Source organism: Sinohyriopsis cumingii, unplaced genomic scaffold, assembly GCF_028554795.1.
Source record: "Sinohyriopsis cumingii isolate HCF-2022 unplaced genomic scaffold, ASM2855479v2 utg001397l, whole genome shotgun sequence".
In the NCBI taxonomy this organism is placed as follows: Eukaryota; Metazoa; Mollusca; class Bivalvia; order Unionida; family Unionidae; genus Sinohyriopsis; species Sinohyriopsis cumingii.
Window position 1 is genome coordinate 3572119 of NW_028315993.1, and position 16889 is coordinate 3589007.

At 34.4% G+C, this 16889-nt stretch overlaps 1 protein-coding gene across 1 annotated transcript in view; it reads right to left on the reverse strand.

Moving 5' to 3' along the window:
* LOC149772552 (uncharacterized) overlaps positions 1-16889 on the reverse strand; it is a 187124-nt gene that overhangs the window by 62394 nt on the left and 107841 nt on the right. Inside the window, exons 6-9 of the mRNA XM_089947671.1 lie at positions 14581-15462; positions 13937-14043; positions 10456-10672; positions 7357-7457 (exon numbers count right to left, since the gene is read on the reverse strand). Coding sequence (XP_089803797.1) covers positions 7357-7457; positions 10456-10672; positions 13937-14043; positions 14581-15462 — 1307 coding nt within the window. The remainder of the gene's footprint in view (positions 1-7356; positions 7458-10455; positions 10673-13936; positions 14044-14580; positions 15463-16889) is intronic.

Sequence of the window (16889 nt, forward strand, 5' to 3'; positions counted from 1 at the left end):
GAACAGAGTATATTTTACCAACAAGAATTATCTCTAAATGACAAACACAATGATACAAAGAAAGTTGAAATAAATATCAAAATAAAGCAAGACAAATTTGAAAGGATATAATGATGTGCTTAAAAATTAAGTTCCAGTGGAGAACATGATTTCATTAAAATAAATGATTAACCTTACTTTTAAAAAGTATCATAATGAAGCATGAACACTTGTTTTGCAAGGTAATATAGTAAAGTTAATGAATCAATTATAGTTTCAAGGAGATAACAACAACAGCACCTTAACACTATTGGGAAATTCTGTTTGATGCATTAAACTGGTACATCCGCCATAACAAGGTCAACATATAAAATATATTTCACACAACCGCAAATCACTTGCGTGGAACACAATTGTTCACATGCAGTTATGTTATTTGATAAACACACCTAACGATTTGACAGTGATGACTGTGAAAAGACTGGGTCTCTGTGTGACATGACATTTGGCAGATTCAACCAAACTAAGAAGTATAGATAGTAACATCTTGGTTTAAGTTTTGCATAAGGCATTTTGCCGACAAAAACATTCCAGAACCAGTGAAACAGGGGTACTCATTTCATGTTCATTTCCAGAAGTGAAAACTGCTGTTGGAATATAAGATACACTTGCCTGATGATAATCCATTTAATTCAGTTAGAATAACATTACCATGAAACAACTTAATTTCGTTTGCAGTAATATTTATTTCCACTACATCATATACAACAATAAATTAAGGGAAAATGTGAAAGAATGATGAACTGTGACCTCAATTTGGTAATGGAAAATTGATGTAATCATTGACGAAAATGATTATGCAGTAATAATGAAATTCAGTTACAAATGTCTAATGCAAATTAATCGAGAGGCTCCACAAACTTCTGCAAGACTATAGTGGTTTGATATATAACGAAACTTCAAGGTTAGATGAAAGCATTAGTTCTCTTTATTTATCTCTGGTAAATCGAGCCATTAGTTCATATTTATCTCTTCCCCTATTTGAGGTTCAATCAAAGCAATGGTTCCTATTTATTTACCTCCGGTGCATGGGGGAAATACATATCATACCCTGATATATGGTTATTAAGCTGTTGGGAGCATCTTGCTTATTAGACTGAAAGTACTCTTTGCAAAGGTACAGACTCACCTCATCTCCATTAGACAGGTACAGACTCACCTCATCTCCATTAGACAAGTACAGACTCACCTCATCTCCATTAGACAGGTACAGACTCACCCCATCTCCATTGACAGGTTCAGACTCACCTCATCTCCATCAGACAAGTACAGACTCACCTCATCCCCATTAGACAGGTACAGACTCACCTCATCTCCATTAGACAGATACAGACTCACCTCATCTCCAATAGACAGGTACAGACTCACCTCATTTCCATTGGACAATTACAGACTCACCTAATTTCCATTAGACAGGTACAGACTCACCTCATCTCCATTAGACAAGTACAGACTCACCTCATCTCCATTAGACAGGTACAGATTCACCTCATCTCCATTAGACAGGTACAGACTCACCTCATCTCCATTAGACAGGTAAAGACTCACCTCATCTCCATTAGACAGGTACAGACTCACCTCGTCTCCATTAGACAAATTTACATCAGGACAGAGTGGTAAAAAATGTGGATTTACTCCCTGAAGGAGATGGCCAATGTTCAAAGACACTTTTAGACACAGGCTCAGGGCTGGTGACTTAAAAAAATCACTTGCCTCGAATGAAATTCCACAAGTCTGGGCATCAATTTCATATGCCTAAAATGTACCAGTTTTAAACATTATTTATCAAACAATGTTGCAATTTCCACAATTCAGCGATACATTTTATTGGGTTCAATTGGGGGTTTAAAGGTAATGCAAATGTCATTAATGTTCATCACTACACACACGAAAGATTGGATTTGTCCTGGTGTTCAAACTTTTCTGCTCGATTCTCTGAGCGAATCCTGGTCAGAGCCGAGTTGACTATGTTGAAGTGTTGTTTGCAATATGTGCAAATAATTAATTACATCATGCAACCCCATTGCTTCTTAAGTCAGCTTATAAATGAATCACACTTGATCACTGATTTGACAGTTTAAATGATCATGCTTTGTTTTTTTTTATACATGCAGTAAACCAGCCTCTTTCTTGGAAATAGAGCAACTGCTATAAATATAACATAATACTGTCAGGAACGTGCAAGTAAGTCTACGGACAAGCGTTCTCTTATGTCGTAGTTGCATATAAGCCAACTTTTCTAGAATACAGTCTGTGAGATTAATCACAGGGGCTCGTATCACTGCCTAAAATTGACCTGTCATACATGTACTATATAATAAGTACTAGTTTTATATAGCACATGTATGACATGTCAATTTTAAGCAATGATACGAGCCCCTGTGTGTGAGATTAATGGGATGTTAATAAAACTAAGAAAATAAATTATTAATTTGTTTTAGGAGGGGGATATACCGAAAATGCGTAATCCGAATAACATTTACGCATAAGACCTAATTTAGTGTAAAAAAAGCGTAATGATTATGCCAAAAGAGTAATGGCTGGCATGTATGTTACAGATGCTATGCTGTGACATTTTCTGATAAATTTAGGTGCTAATTACAAATGCTATGCTGTGACACTTTCTGACATGTCATGGTGTTAATTACAGATGTTATACTGTGATACTTTCTGGTAAGTCCTGGTGTCAATCACAGATGCAATAATGTGATACTTTCCGACAAGTCCTGGTGTTAATTACAAATGCGATGGTGTGCTACTTTTTGACAAGTCCTGGTGTTAATTACATATGCTATACTGTGATACTTTTGACAACTCCTGGTGTCAATCACAGTTGCTATACTGTGATACATTCTGACAAGTCCTGATGTTAATTACAGATGATATGCTGTGATGCGTTCTAACAAGATTATTGAACACCAAGAATGACACTACAAGCAGTTACAGAAAGGTAAAATTAACAAACTGAATACCAATATCAATAATGACGACAGAAATGCCATATTTTGTTTGATATGCTCCTTTATTCAATGACTGGACAAAATACTGCTTAGTGATTTCTCACAATCAAACATTAAGTCAAAAACAAATGAAAACAATATATATGCAGAAAGTGTTGCCATTGGGCTTAAAGCAAGCTGAAACATCAACTGTTCAGCACCAATTTAATAGCTTATGATACAAATTGTCACTGTTGCAGAAAAAATAATGCTTTAAAAGAGATAAACGAAGATGATGTTAAAACAAAACAAATGTCAATGATGACACCTATGTGGACTTAGAGCATAGCCATTGTGGATCTTAGTTAAAATATTTAAATATTAAAGCATGTTACGTTGAAGGAGATTTAAAACTAGTCAGACGTTGAATACAAAACAGACACAAACGAATAGTAATATTAATAATATACACAAGTATACACTGATATGTATAATAAAAATGAATACAACAATATAGTCACTTTAAAATAGACACGTGCTTGAAATGTGCTGTTATAAGACAAGATATACCATACTGTTCAAGATAATATAAAATGAGCCGTTCTTCATCTTCAAGTTAAATTTCACTTTGTACCTGGCAGAGGTGATAAGTGTATAGACTGAGATAACCAACCACGTTGTTGGTATTTCATAGAGATTTCTATTGAAAATTAAATAATATAATTGCCATTCAATATATTGTTGATATTTTAATTCAGCATTCAACCTTAAAATGATGTTTAGTTTAATCCAGCACTTGAACAGGCAAGATTTATGGCTATGTACATGGACACTGTCCTGTCACTCAGTCTATCTGAGTGTGTCTTTTGGTTTGATAGCGATGACATTGGTGTTATGTATATGGACACTGTCCTGTCACTCAGTCTATTTGAGTGTGTATTTTGGTTTGATAGCGATGACACTGGTACTATGTACATGGACACTATCCTGTCACTCAGTCTATCTGAGTGTGTATGTCGGTTTGATAGCGATGACACTGGTGCTATGTACATGGACACTGTCCTGTCACTCAGTCTATCTGAGTGCGTATTTCGGTTTGATAGTGATGACATTGGTGCTAAAGCTGAAATATTCTGTGAAGATTAGAAATGTAATTCCAACAATCAATACAGAGGGGAACAATAATGTTAAAATGGACTAGACATGCATCTTAAGTCTTCTGTCAAACCGGCTACGACATCTATAGATGAATATAATTTTCCCATAGATGAAAGCACTTGAATATGGCAGAGACTTCTTGAACGTTTATAACTTTGTGTTGGGATATCGAAGAATCCCATCAAGAGCATATTCTAATCCATATTCAAATAAGTTTGGTACAGAAGATATTGTACATCAATTCTTTGAAGAGACTTGTACACTAAAATGCTATGCATAATCAGTCCTTCAAAATAAATCTGGCCCTTTCAATTCAAGGAAGAGAGGCTGGATTGGTTTATCAAATAGTTTTTTCAAATATAATTTGTGCTGTTCATTTTTACAGTTTTGAAAGTCTGACAATATTGAAATTAGAACTCTTTATTCAAATAGTGAAAACGTAGTCAAAAAGTGGAAAAATATAATCAAACGCTTTTGAAACATTCAAGTAAACAATTCCAGTTTGGTTTCTTAGTTCATTTTTTCACCAAACATCAATAATATTGGTTAGACCTAAGGAATGTGAATCTATAAATCCCCTCCGTTCCTTTAGTATAATTATATTTTGATTTAAATTAGAATGTATAGAATTTTCTACATGTTTTCTTCTATTATGTTAGAAAGCGTTGATAGTATATGTATCAATCTGTAATTTTCTGGATTTCCCTGGTACTTCTTAAAACAACTGCTGTCACTTGTACAATCTTAGCAGAATATTCATTTGCTGCAATAATGATGTTGATTATATGAACAATTGACTTAGTTACCACAGGTGCAAGTTATGTAGGTATTATGGGTCCAATTTAATAAAATAGAGTAACCAAGTTTACATTTTGGTATTCCAATGTTTTGTAAACTATAAGTGATGATTGCTACCTTGAACAATAAGTTGGAAGGTACTTCAATGCATTCCATAAGATATTTGTAAGGTTACGATAATTGCTTATGTTTGGGGGGCTCTATACTAAGATAATTATTTTCACTTCAATGTTTTATGAAAGGATATTTGTAAGGTTGATTTTGGTTGCGCTCTATAATAAGTTAATTATTTGTACATGCTAAGGCTTGTACATTTTTGAACAATCCCCTTCCTTTTCAGAGGTTGGAACAAAAAGTGCTAAGTACATGAAAAGGGAAATGTGCCCAATGAATGAATATACTTGTAAACCTTTTATAATTGAAGCATACATGACCTTATCTACTTTGATGCAAATGTATACTATATATCAACAATCTGAAAGTAAAAAAAGAAAATAATAATTTATCATTCATCCCTTCAAATTGGTATACATTTGTTTCTTGTATAAAATTTTAGTCTTTTATGTCACACGAATGTCATCACCATTTAGTACAGTTCTCTTTATTTCACATGTAATTAAATGTATACATGGACCAAATTACGAAGATGGAAAAATTAGCAGATTCTTCGTTTCAAAATTATACCGATCAGTCAATGGTTTGAAATAAATTGCCGCCAGCTGGAAGAATAACATGCAGTAAAGAGAAAGTTGAACTTCAAATTAGCTTGATTAAAGCTCATTGTTTTTGTTAATGTAAAGCTTAAACAATTTTAAATTTGTGCAAACATGGCAGCCTTAATGTTTTCAACATCTTGTAGGTTTTCTCTAAATACAAACATAAACCATCTTTCTCAGTTTCTATACTTTGCTGGTCAGATGTGTATGCTATGTAGAATACAGTTACTATTGTTATGTATATTTAATTTATATTTGATTTAATTTAATTATTTGTTTGTTAGTTTTAATCATTTTTATTCCATTACATGTTATAGTAATTTAATTTTATTCACTGGAAATTGATATTTTCCAGAAATTAATTTGACCTGACTTTTTCCTAAACACCTAATATTAGAACTCTGTTATCTTAATGATGGCCTAGTTCCTGACCTTGATACAGAACTAGTAAGAGCTGGAGTAAACAACTTTCTTTCTATTTTTGTATTATTCAGTGTGGGATTTATAGTGAAACCGAGGCTATACTAGGAGTATGTGACCCTAGACATGTAAATAGCTTATATAAAGTGATCACTTGATCTTCATACGGGAATCTGTTTTGCGTCTTAAATTAGTGTATAACCTTTTTCTATAGAGAAGTTAATCAGTTGGGCCTTCAAACATTTCGATATCAATGTGTTAATTTTGTTATGACCCGTTTGATTTGAAATTCTATTTTATGGAATTGTTAATTCTTTTCCCTAGGAATATTCAAGTGCTTCATACAGCATTCTAAGACAAAGACATTTATTAAAATTTGATTCAGAGTTCAAACATCACAATATTATTTTCTGTAGTTCAACAAAGAAATGTGGACATGCCAATACTATACTGGCTACAGTATACGTCATTGCCTCCCATTTTGAATTTTCGTCGGGGATCAAAACTCACATTCATTAGCGCATTTTATTACTAGGACTTCCAATTTTTAATTCTTGGATTAATTTTAGATTATTTTTGCATTTGTTTCTTAAAAACCGCAAGTTCTATTTTTCAGTTTTATATTTTTTCTAGGGAAATAAATTATTTGTTAAATGTTACAAAGCTTGTTGTCTGCACTTTTTCCTGGTTACTGTTTATGAGAACCTAAACACATAACACTACACCACAAAACTTGTTTATACATTTTCTCCACACATCGATGACCATCACATAATTAGCGATATCTGTGAGCTTCTTTTTGAACCTATGTTTATTAAGTAATCAATTAACATTAATAATAATTTTTGAAATGTTTAGTATTATGATAACATTACAAATTCCCTGTCTCATCATCTATGTGAATTACTGACACTTTTATCAATCACAGACTTTCTGACTTCATTGCAGAGATAATTGATTATACTGACAGACAAAACAGTTTCGGTTAGTAGAACTGTGTAGTCCATTTGACAATAGTGAATAAATCTGCATAATTTAAGTCCCTGAACAATCTCTGCTACATGAAAGACCACATTTTAATATTTGAATTTTAATTCAAGATGGACCTACATTAGTGACTGAGAATCTGATGACCAGATTTATAATCATTTTTACCTTGCTTTGTCTGGTCAGCAACCAAGTATTTAAAACTGTTTCAGTCTAAGACGATTATTAACTCTTAAGCAAATGGGGTCTGAATCCTCCTTTAAAGCCTTGAAAACATTTTCTCATGTTCTAAACCATACCTTTTCTGTGTCTGCATCAAATGTCTCCTTTCTCGTCCGTTTCCAGAATCGCCATTTCCTTTTTTCCTTTGGCTGATATAGAGATGGGATAGAACGAGCACCTGCCACAAGGAAATGTTAATGTTACAAACTTTAGGTTTTCGACGTCTTACGGATCTAAACTTAAAACTGAACTCATTTTCCATCTTTTAAAGTGACTACCACTTTTGCTCTTTTGAACCCAAAATTAAAAGCTTTTCACCAAAGTACAACATATTGATAAGGTCTATGATGCAGGACTAATGTTATTTTACAGAACAATTTTTCTTCGTTCAGTCTCTGACTGTCATTTCTTTTTAAAACCAAAGTTGAAAGCCTTCTTTCCTACTTCGACTGCACACTATCCACATAGTTGTTTCAGAGCTAACGTTATTGTGGAAACCATTTTGATATTATTTCATACTTATATTATTTCTGTCATAAAGACCTTGACCTTTGATCAATTGACTCCAAGATAAACAGGTTGATTCATATATGATTTCTAAGTCTTCAGCAGTTTGACATTTGTAAATGGTAAAGAACTTGAGTTATTGTGTGCGAACCATTTATTCGGCTTGTTTTAATCACATTTACCTTTAACACTGACATTGAAAGCAACTCGATTCCTCTTTACCCCATGTCCATGCTATCCACAAATAGTCAAAGCTATCCATTGATGCTGGTAACTGTAGTTGGGGAAAAGATGAGCTATTGCAGAGACAACATCTGCCCTTTTTCAGTCATGATTATCTTCACCTATGAGCTTTCAAACCCCCAAATCAAAAGGGTTCTTCCACACACATGTATATATCATCCACAATATTTTGGACTACAGGTTATGGAGAACTCAAGTTGATATATAAAGCATTTTCTCTTTTACTTAGAATGAATCTGTGTCTTTTTTCTGCTTGAAATTGAGTAATTTCCCCTACCTCAAGAGCAAGCCATTGTCAACATTCAGTAACTGTTGATGGAAGAAAAATGAAGTTATTTTTCAGAATGCATTTTCTTCTTTGAGCCATAGTGACCCTCACCTTGTACATTTTGTCCATGAAATAGATAGAATTATTACTTCCTTTTCCCATGTGCAAGCTATAAGCATGACAGGAAATTGCTCTATTCAAAAATGTTGAAACATATGTAAAATAACAGTAAAACACAACTTTTTGAACAATGAGCACTGCTTTAAACTGCGTAGTTCTGACTAATAAAATGAAACACATGGTGGCAACACAGATGGGTATATCTGACTTAATGTTTTTTTGGTTTTTTTTATTACCACTGAATTATTTTTATACTTATGTCATCTTGAATTTCTCCACTGGTGTTAACCTGTCAATGGTGACTGCCTGTCCTTGTGTTTGAAGCATTATGCAAGAAAAGTGACAATGGCAAATATACTATATTCTCTTTCTAGCAACCACATATCATGCTGACTTGATCTGAACAACTATATGCTCCTCAGCAACTAGCGTCTGGCATTGTGATATTTATCAGCAGTAATTATCAAAATGACACACCCAATGATCTAAATAACACACAGCAGTAGGGAAATCAGATTACTTAACTCTTAATACAGAAAAAAGTTACTTCATTGACGCAGTGGAACAAATGCCGTGTGTTGAATTTATAAATAACAAAAATGATACATTGTTATGTTAACCATAAAAAGTTAACATTGTACACAGTATCAATGATAAACTCCATTAATGTGGAACTGACCAATACCTGGTGTTCCAAAATTTAGTAGAATGTGCAACATAAAATAATTTTGAAATTTTTGAAACCATTGTCCGAAATAGACATAAAACCGTTAACAACAGTTTGCCAGCCCAAGGAAATGAAATTTAACATCACATGAGCACAGCTTCAGACTTCAGATTAAGTGTGTCCATGACATTCACATATATTTTCTTTTCATCTAATACACCTGTTTTTATGGCCATGATGCTTTAATGTATCCTTCATTCCACTCACCAAGTTTCATACTCAGTCACTATTTTGATGAAAAACCAGCAACTAACAAATTCATCTAGTTTGCCATCAATTTAACAGTCTTGTCAAACTATTAAAATCTGTATTAATGACAGGGTATTTTGTTTTACATTTAGCTCAGAAAAAAAACAATCAGAAACAATGACTAGTCAATTTTATAATTTCAGCGGAATGGCATTTGGCTAGTAATATTTCAGCAACTCCTCTCCAACCTCCAACCCCCAACCCCTTTTGACACTCTACAAAGAATACAAAATACAAGAAACTTTACAGGATATTTAATTTTAGTAGTGTGGGTAGTCATCAGCCATGTGCATATTTTCATTCAGACTTGACTATTACTGGTGGAGCCCCAGTCACTGAAAGACATATCGACTTCTGCTGTAATGACTAGCCAGATCCTTGCTCCATTAGTTCCCTGCAGATTGTAAAAGGCATATAAAGGGGGTAGAATTCACCGTGGGACAGTGTTTAGCATGTGTGAGTCATGACCAAAAGGGTTTGACTATTTGTCAGTGTCTAACTAGTCTACAAAACACTCACTTAGTGCTACAAAATGGAATAATGCAATGTACCGAACCATGCTCCTAGACAGAGTACTTTTCTCCTACTACAGTCAAACCTATCTTAAAGGTCACTTGTATTAATTGAAAACTTGACTTGGACATTTATAAATGACAATTAAGCAGACCAATTGTAGAAGTGCACCTCCAGGGATCAAAAGCCTCGCTTAAAGGATACCTGTACTAAGATATGACTTGCCTTGAATGGTCATTTTAGTGGTCCCTTAAGCAGAATTATTACATGTGTATCAAACAATAAACACTGGCTTTTAAAGAGTCTTTTAAACTTGCTGCACACCTACCTTACACAGACACTTTCTGGTAGTTCCATAAACAGACAGATTGTAAAAAATTAACCACTTTAACCTACTACATTTTAAAATGCAATTTATCTGACTTTCAAGACGAGACTGCTATAAACAAGTTTAATGAAAATAAATGAAGAACTGACATAATTCTGGAGAGTACGGGACCAACCTGCTGTAAATATTTATTTATAACATTTATTATCCAACATACCTACCTGTCATGCTGGAGAATAGGGTTGCCTCTATGCTCCCTTTTGGTTTCCTTGACTTAAAAATCTTCTTCACAGACCTAAAGATGGTTGAGGCACTGGCCTGTTCTTTGGTGTATGCAGCAGCAGATATTGATGTGGTGGGCTGTGTGAACTGCGCTACTGCAGGAGATGTTATCTGTGTCCCTAACTCTATATCTTCAGCTGGCAATTGTTTCTGGTCCTAGAAATTAAACAAGATCTATCAAGCTCATTTGCAAAACATATCAATCTCCTAAGATAAACTGGGAACAACAAGGTCCATACACATCAGCTGCATCATAGGAAATGATGCAACTGGTTGAGAAGATTTAAATGTTAGCTAACAGCTCGATGAGAGAGTAGAGGGAGTTGCTAGCAACTTTTGTCGATACAAGAATACTGTAATCACCATTGCATAAACCAACCACTGACAATGGATGACAAACCATACCATATATACCAACCACTGACAATGGATGACTATCTATAGCATATATAGCAACAATTGACAATGGATGACAAACCATACCATATATATACCAACAATTGACAATGGATGACTACCCATACCATATAGACCAACAATTGACAATGGATGACTACCCATACCATGTATACAAACAATTTACAATGGATGACAAACCATACCATAAATACCAACAATTAACGAGGGATGACAAACCAGACCATGTATATCAACAACTGACAATGGATGACTATCCAAACCATATATACCAACAATTGACAATGGATCACAAACCATGCCATATATACCAACAATTGACAACGGATGACTACATAGATGATATATACCAAGAATTGACAATGGATGTAAAACCATACCATATATACCAACAACTGACAATGGATGATAAACCATACCATATATACCAACAATTGACAATGGACTACCCATACCATATATACAAACAATTGACAATGGATGACTACCCATACCATATATACCAAGAATTTACAACAGATGACTATCCATACCATACATACCAACAATTGACATTGAATGACCATATATAACAACAATCAACTATGTATGACTATCCATGCCATAGATACCAACAATTGACAATGGATGACTATCCATACCATACATACCAACCATCAACTATGGATGCCTATCCATACCATATATACCAACAACTGACATTGGATGACAATCCATACCGTATATAACAACAATCAACTATGTATGACTATCCATACCAAAGATACCAACAACTGACAAAAGATGAAAAACCATACCATATATAACAACAATTGACAATGGACGACAAACCATACCATATGACAAGCAATTGACAATGGACAATACTACCATACCATATATACCAACAATTGACAATGGATGACATACCATACCATATGAGCAGAAGAGCTACAAGTAAATTGCAAGACTGACATAGATGCAACTTAATGAAATGAAAACAACAGAGGTTTTAATATAGCAAGTCTGCTGAAAGGAATACTGACATTCCAAATGACGGAAGTGACTTAGTCAATGAAATGGGGCTGTGTTTATTTTTGTTATTAGACCTCAAAACACTAATTTTAGAAACTTCTCACCTTTGAAGGGGGACCACAACCGGGAAAAATAAATGGCAAAGCAATAACAGCATGAAATTTAGGTGTGACCATTAAATTAGTTTTCAACTTATATATTGATTTCCAATATAAAATAGCATACATTAGTGTCAAGTTCATACATGGGAATACCCACCTCCCCATAAAACATATAGGCTTTAGTATTTACCACTACTTTAACAAACTAGCTCTATCAAGCAAGTTTGCCACTGATAAATTCCACAAGTGATCATAGACTGGTTGGCCTTATCTAAAAGTGTTTGTTTTTCTCAGGAACCACACAATATGCCTATCCAGTAATCTGAAAGAATTTACTGAAGTATGAAATTTCAAAATGAATATGTATTTCATGTTCAATTGATCTTCTGAGGAAATATTTCCATACTAATTTTTGTAGGAATGTTATCAAAGGTCCACTTTTTTTATTTTTGTATGTGTCAATATGCCGTTGTGTTGCATGATCTTATCATTGTAAAATAATATTGTGAAATATTTTGTATTTCCTGCTCGAACCTTCTTACATAATTCCCATCAATTTTGTCATCACAAACCCGATGACGGCACCTGCAGTATACAAGAAGTCTGATGACCCAGACCTTTTGCTCAAAGTATCTGGTCCTAAAATAAATTTATTGTGCAAATAGCCAAAGACTTATAATGTTTATACCCCAGACTCTTTAGGTTTCTCTATTATCCTAAGTGCAAGCCTCTAGAAAATTTGGTCAAGGAACTTGCTCTTGACAAACTTTATTCTGCACAACCCATTTTTCTTTGAGCCATAGATAACTGACCTTTGACCTCAAAAAGTATGCCTCTTCTATATCCTAAGAGCAGTGCAAGCCCTCAACAGACACTACTCATTGTACATAGTCTAGAACTAAAGTTATTGAGCAAAAAACATTTTCATTATTTTGGATACAGTAACTTTGACCTAGAACTGTAAACCCTAATGAAACCTTCTCAGAAAGGCAGATGAGTTTTCTTCCATTAAGTTGGTCCAGTGTTCAGTAAGGTGTGACAAAATATCATGTACCACTTTTGTCAAGCTGGGAAACATGCATTGAAAAGTCAAAGTATGTCATTCTGGACTGCTACACTGATGGTAAACATTGCGTTGAACTAAAAGTTTATAAAATTGACTTGACAAGCCATATTTCCAAACTTTATGGAGTTCAACTTTGCTTCCAAACCCTTAATTACCTCCAGTACAGCTTATCAAACATGGTTCCAAACCCTATTGAGTTCAATGGTTTTTTGTTTCTCTCAGCTTGACTTCGTCCTTAAAAATCTCTTCATCTGTCTCTCAAGCATGAGACATACTCAAATCAACATCTGATGTCCACTAAACCTAAATGTTACATTTAATGTATTTTACCGAAGAATCTATTTATTCCATTTTATTCGCTTGTGCTACTGAAACGTTTTAAGAGGTTTAGTGTTATTTCTTTCAGAACTGTCACTTGTTGGACACCATTTGTGAAAAATAAAAACAAATAAGCAAACTCATGATCATGCAAATGTTTTTCAACACAAACCTTGTGCTGTTTAAAGAGTCGGAGGTACTCTGGTAAAAGGTAGTCTGTTCCTGGCTAATTCCACTGAATCTAATATGAAAACTGGATCAAAATCAAACACAGGCCTGCCATTAATCAGATGTTGTCGCACTAAATCATATTTAAATTTGTTTGCTTTTTTAGCATGTAAGTCAATATTTTAAACTTTATTTTTGTAAGACTTACAGCAAACTTAATGGTTGGTAGGTCTATTGACCTTTGAAATAAATCCCTAGAATCATGCTTTGTGGCAGACATATAACAGTAGGAACAAAAAACTTTGCAACATATTGACATTTGGCTTAATGCTGTACCTGAGTAATTTTATCCACATGTGTTCCCACCAAAATCACAGGGGGGATGCCAGCCTCAGAGGATGCAGCACATGAGTGTATTGAGTTTAGCCAAACATCAGTCAGTTCTGAAAATAAATAAAATATTATTAAACTTTATTTTTAAGTTTAATGATTTCCGTAAAAAAAATCAAACAAAGACATGTTTATTAGATTGTGACAATAACTGTCTATCTTGCAGCAACAAAACAAATGTGTGCAAAGGCCTGTATCGTGATCCTGCCCGAGGTTCGTTAATGAAGGTATATATTGAGCTAGATAAAGACAATATTTATCCCACCCCTGAGCTTAAATAATGAGCATATATATTCAGCTAGATAAAGACAAGTGCATTTCGATCCCTCCCTGATTTTCAATAATACAAGAGGATAGAGAGGCTTGCTTATAAATCGGAAGATGTTGACAGCTATGTCACACTAATGCAAATGTAGGCTTGGAAACAACAAATGAACAAAAATGAATGCTTTCAAATGTAGTTTTTGATCATCTGTTATGTCTATGTTCCATTGTGTGATAAAGCTGTGCTCAGAATGTCTTTTACTGTATAATATTACACTAAGAATAATACAATTATAATTGCATTAGGTAGATGTAATCAGACTCACCATGTACTTTGCATTTTGTTACCCCTTCACTATCAAAAAAACACTCATCAGCCACAATATCAGTAACCTTTCCACTGACATCTGAAACCAAGAGATATATAGCTCGACTTGTTAGGAATGTCTGGTGTGTTGTATAAAATGCGTACTGCCCTGCAAAGTCCCATACAGACAACGGTGAGACTTGGCCTTTATCTTGTTTTAACTGATCAGTATTTTCTCGCAATAATTTTAACATTTCCCTCATTGGATCCTTTTTAACTTGTTCCTTGTCTGCAACATATGCAGCATTGTCTGGAGTTATCTCCCCTTGTGGAGGGATGATGAATTGTATATTCCCTACAACATTTGCACTGTTGTCAGAAATCAACATTTCCTTGACTGAATCGATATTACCTTGTTCCTTGTCTGCAACACTTGTATTACTGTCTGGATTTATCTCCCCTTGAGGAGGGATAATGACTTGTATATCAGCTGTAACATTTGTATTGCTGCCAGGAATTAACATTTCCTTCATTGAATCGGTAATACCTTGTTCCTTGTCTGCAACATTTGTATTACTGTCTGGATTTATCTCCCCATGAGGAGGGATAATGACTTGTATATCAGCTGTAACATTTGTATTGCTGCCAGGAATTAACATGTCATTTCCTGGATCCATTTTAACTTGTTCCTTGTACGCGACACTTTCTTTGTTTTCAAGAGATCTTACTTCTTGAGGATGGCTTATAACTTGTTCTTTGTCTACACATGCACTGCCATCCGAAGTTCTCTCACCTTGAGATGGGATTACAACCTCCTTCTCATCCGCAAACCTGGTATTCATTGACTGTTTCTCAATCAAGACTCTGGCAAGGCGCTGAAGTTGATAATCCTGTTCTGTATCTGAAAACAGGAGTAATAGTGAATAGGACACATTCTGCTTTGAATGAACAAGGCAACCAAGCTTGAAATGATAAGTACCTAAAACTTTAGGCACATAGTGTAATACCTAACTCAGCAACCAAAATATTAGGCACTCTTTCCTGTTGTAAGACTAATAATGATAATTTTAGAAACATGAAACAAAGTCAGAAAAACATGAGGCAGTTCAATATACTGTAATACCTTAATGGCATTGTGAATGGAGTTTTTCATGCACAAATATTGTCCAGTTAATGTGTAAAAATTATTTGATGTCAAACATTGAGATATGAGATGATGTTTGACCTACAAGACTTTAGCATATTTGATCATGTCATTTTTATCTGTCTCTGAAAACCTCTACCACTTGTGAATTGCATCTTCCATTCCTGAGCGTATGACACCCACCACCCTTGTTTAGATCGCCATCTGCATCTCTTATAAACATGTACTTGGTGTTTTATAATAATTGCAAGTATAAAACCTTACTCTGTTGTCATGAGTATTAATGAATAAGTTAAGGTATTCATCTTAAAATATCAACAGTTCTACAAGCCCTGGGATATCAACATTCAGTGGAAAGAAGTTTGTTTGTTAGCAGTTATTGTGCCATATTAATTTCCATGTTGGACCACGCGTGTGTCGTGCTGAAATTTCACATGAATAGTTTGGAGATGAATTATCTTACCTTTCATAATTTTGGAATGTCAAAGCAAGAAGCATGATTTTAGTCCATACATTAATGACTTCAATCATCCGGTGGAGTTTTGTTACCAAAACAGCAGAGATGCAGAATAGTGATAGAATCAATGTGCCCAGCCAAAGAATCACATTTATCGTGTCAGACGTTTGTCAAAATAAGTTAGAACTAATGTTACTGTTCATTATTATAAGTTCTTGGTTATGTAGAACCTGTTATTTTGCTTTAATGAGCAAACTAGTATGCATCTGATGGAGACTATATCTAACCGTATTATAACTCACTGCATCAGCAGTACATTGTACTCTCACTCGATTCCCATCGAAATTCACTTGTCCGATTCGTTCAGTTCTATGTAATCATATGTATGAATATACAAATAAAATTACAAGTAAAAATGAACACCACGGACATTGAGAGGACAACTTAATTCTGTCTAAATTTTGTGTTCAGAGGGATTTTTCATACAGTTTGAACAGTTGACATGGTTACCGCCATGGCTAGCCCTGATAAGGACAAACATTGATCGGCTAACTAAGGTCATGTGACGAGAATAGGAGTCTATAAACATGAGTGCAGACAGTGCACTGGCAGATAGCTCTCAGAGAGGCAAAGTATGAACATCGAAGCAGGAAAGAATTTCAGCCTTGTACTCTAAAACCATCAATTATATTTTGTTTACATAACCAAAATTAACTTTGCCACTTTA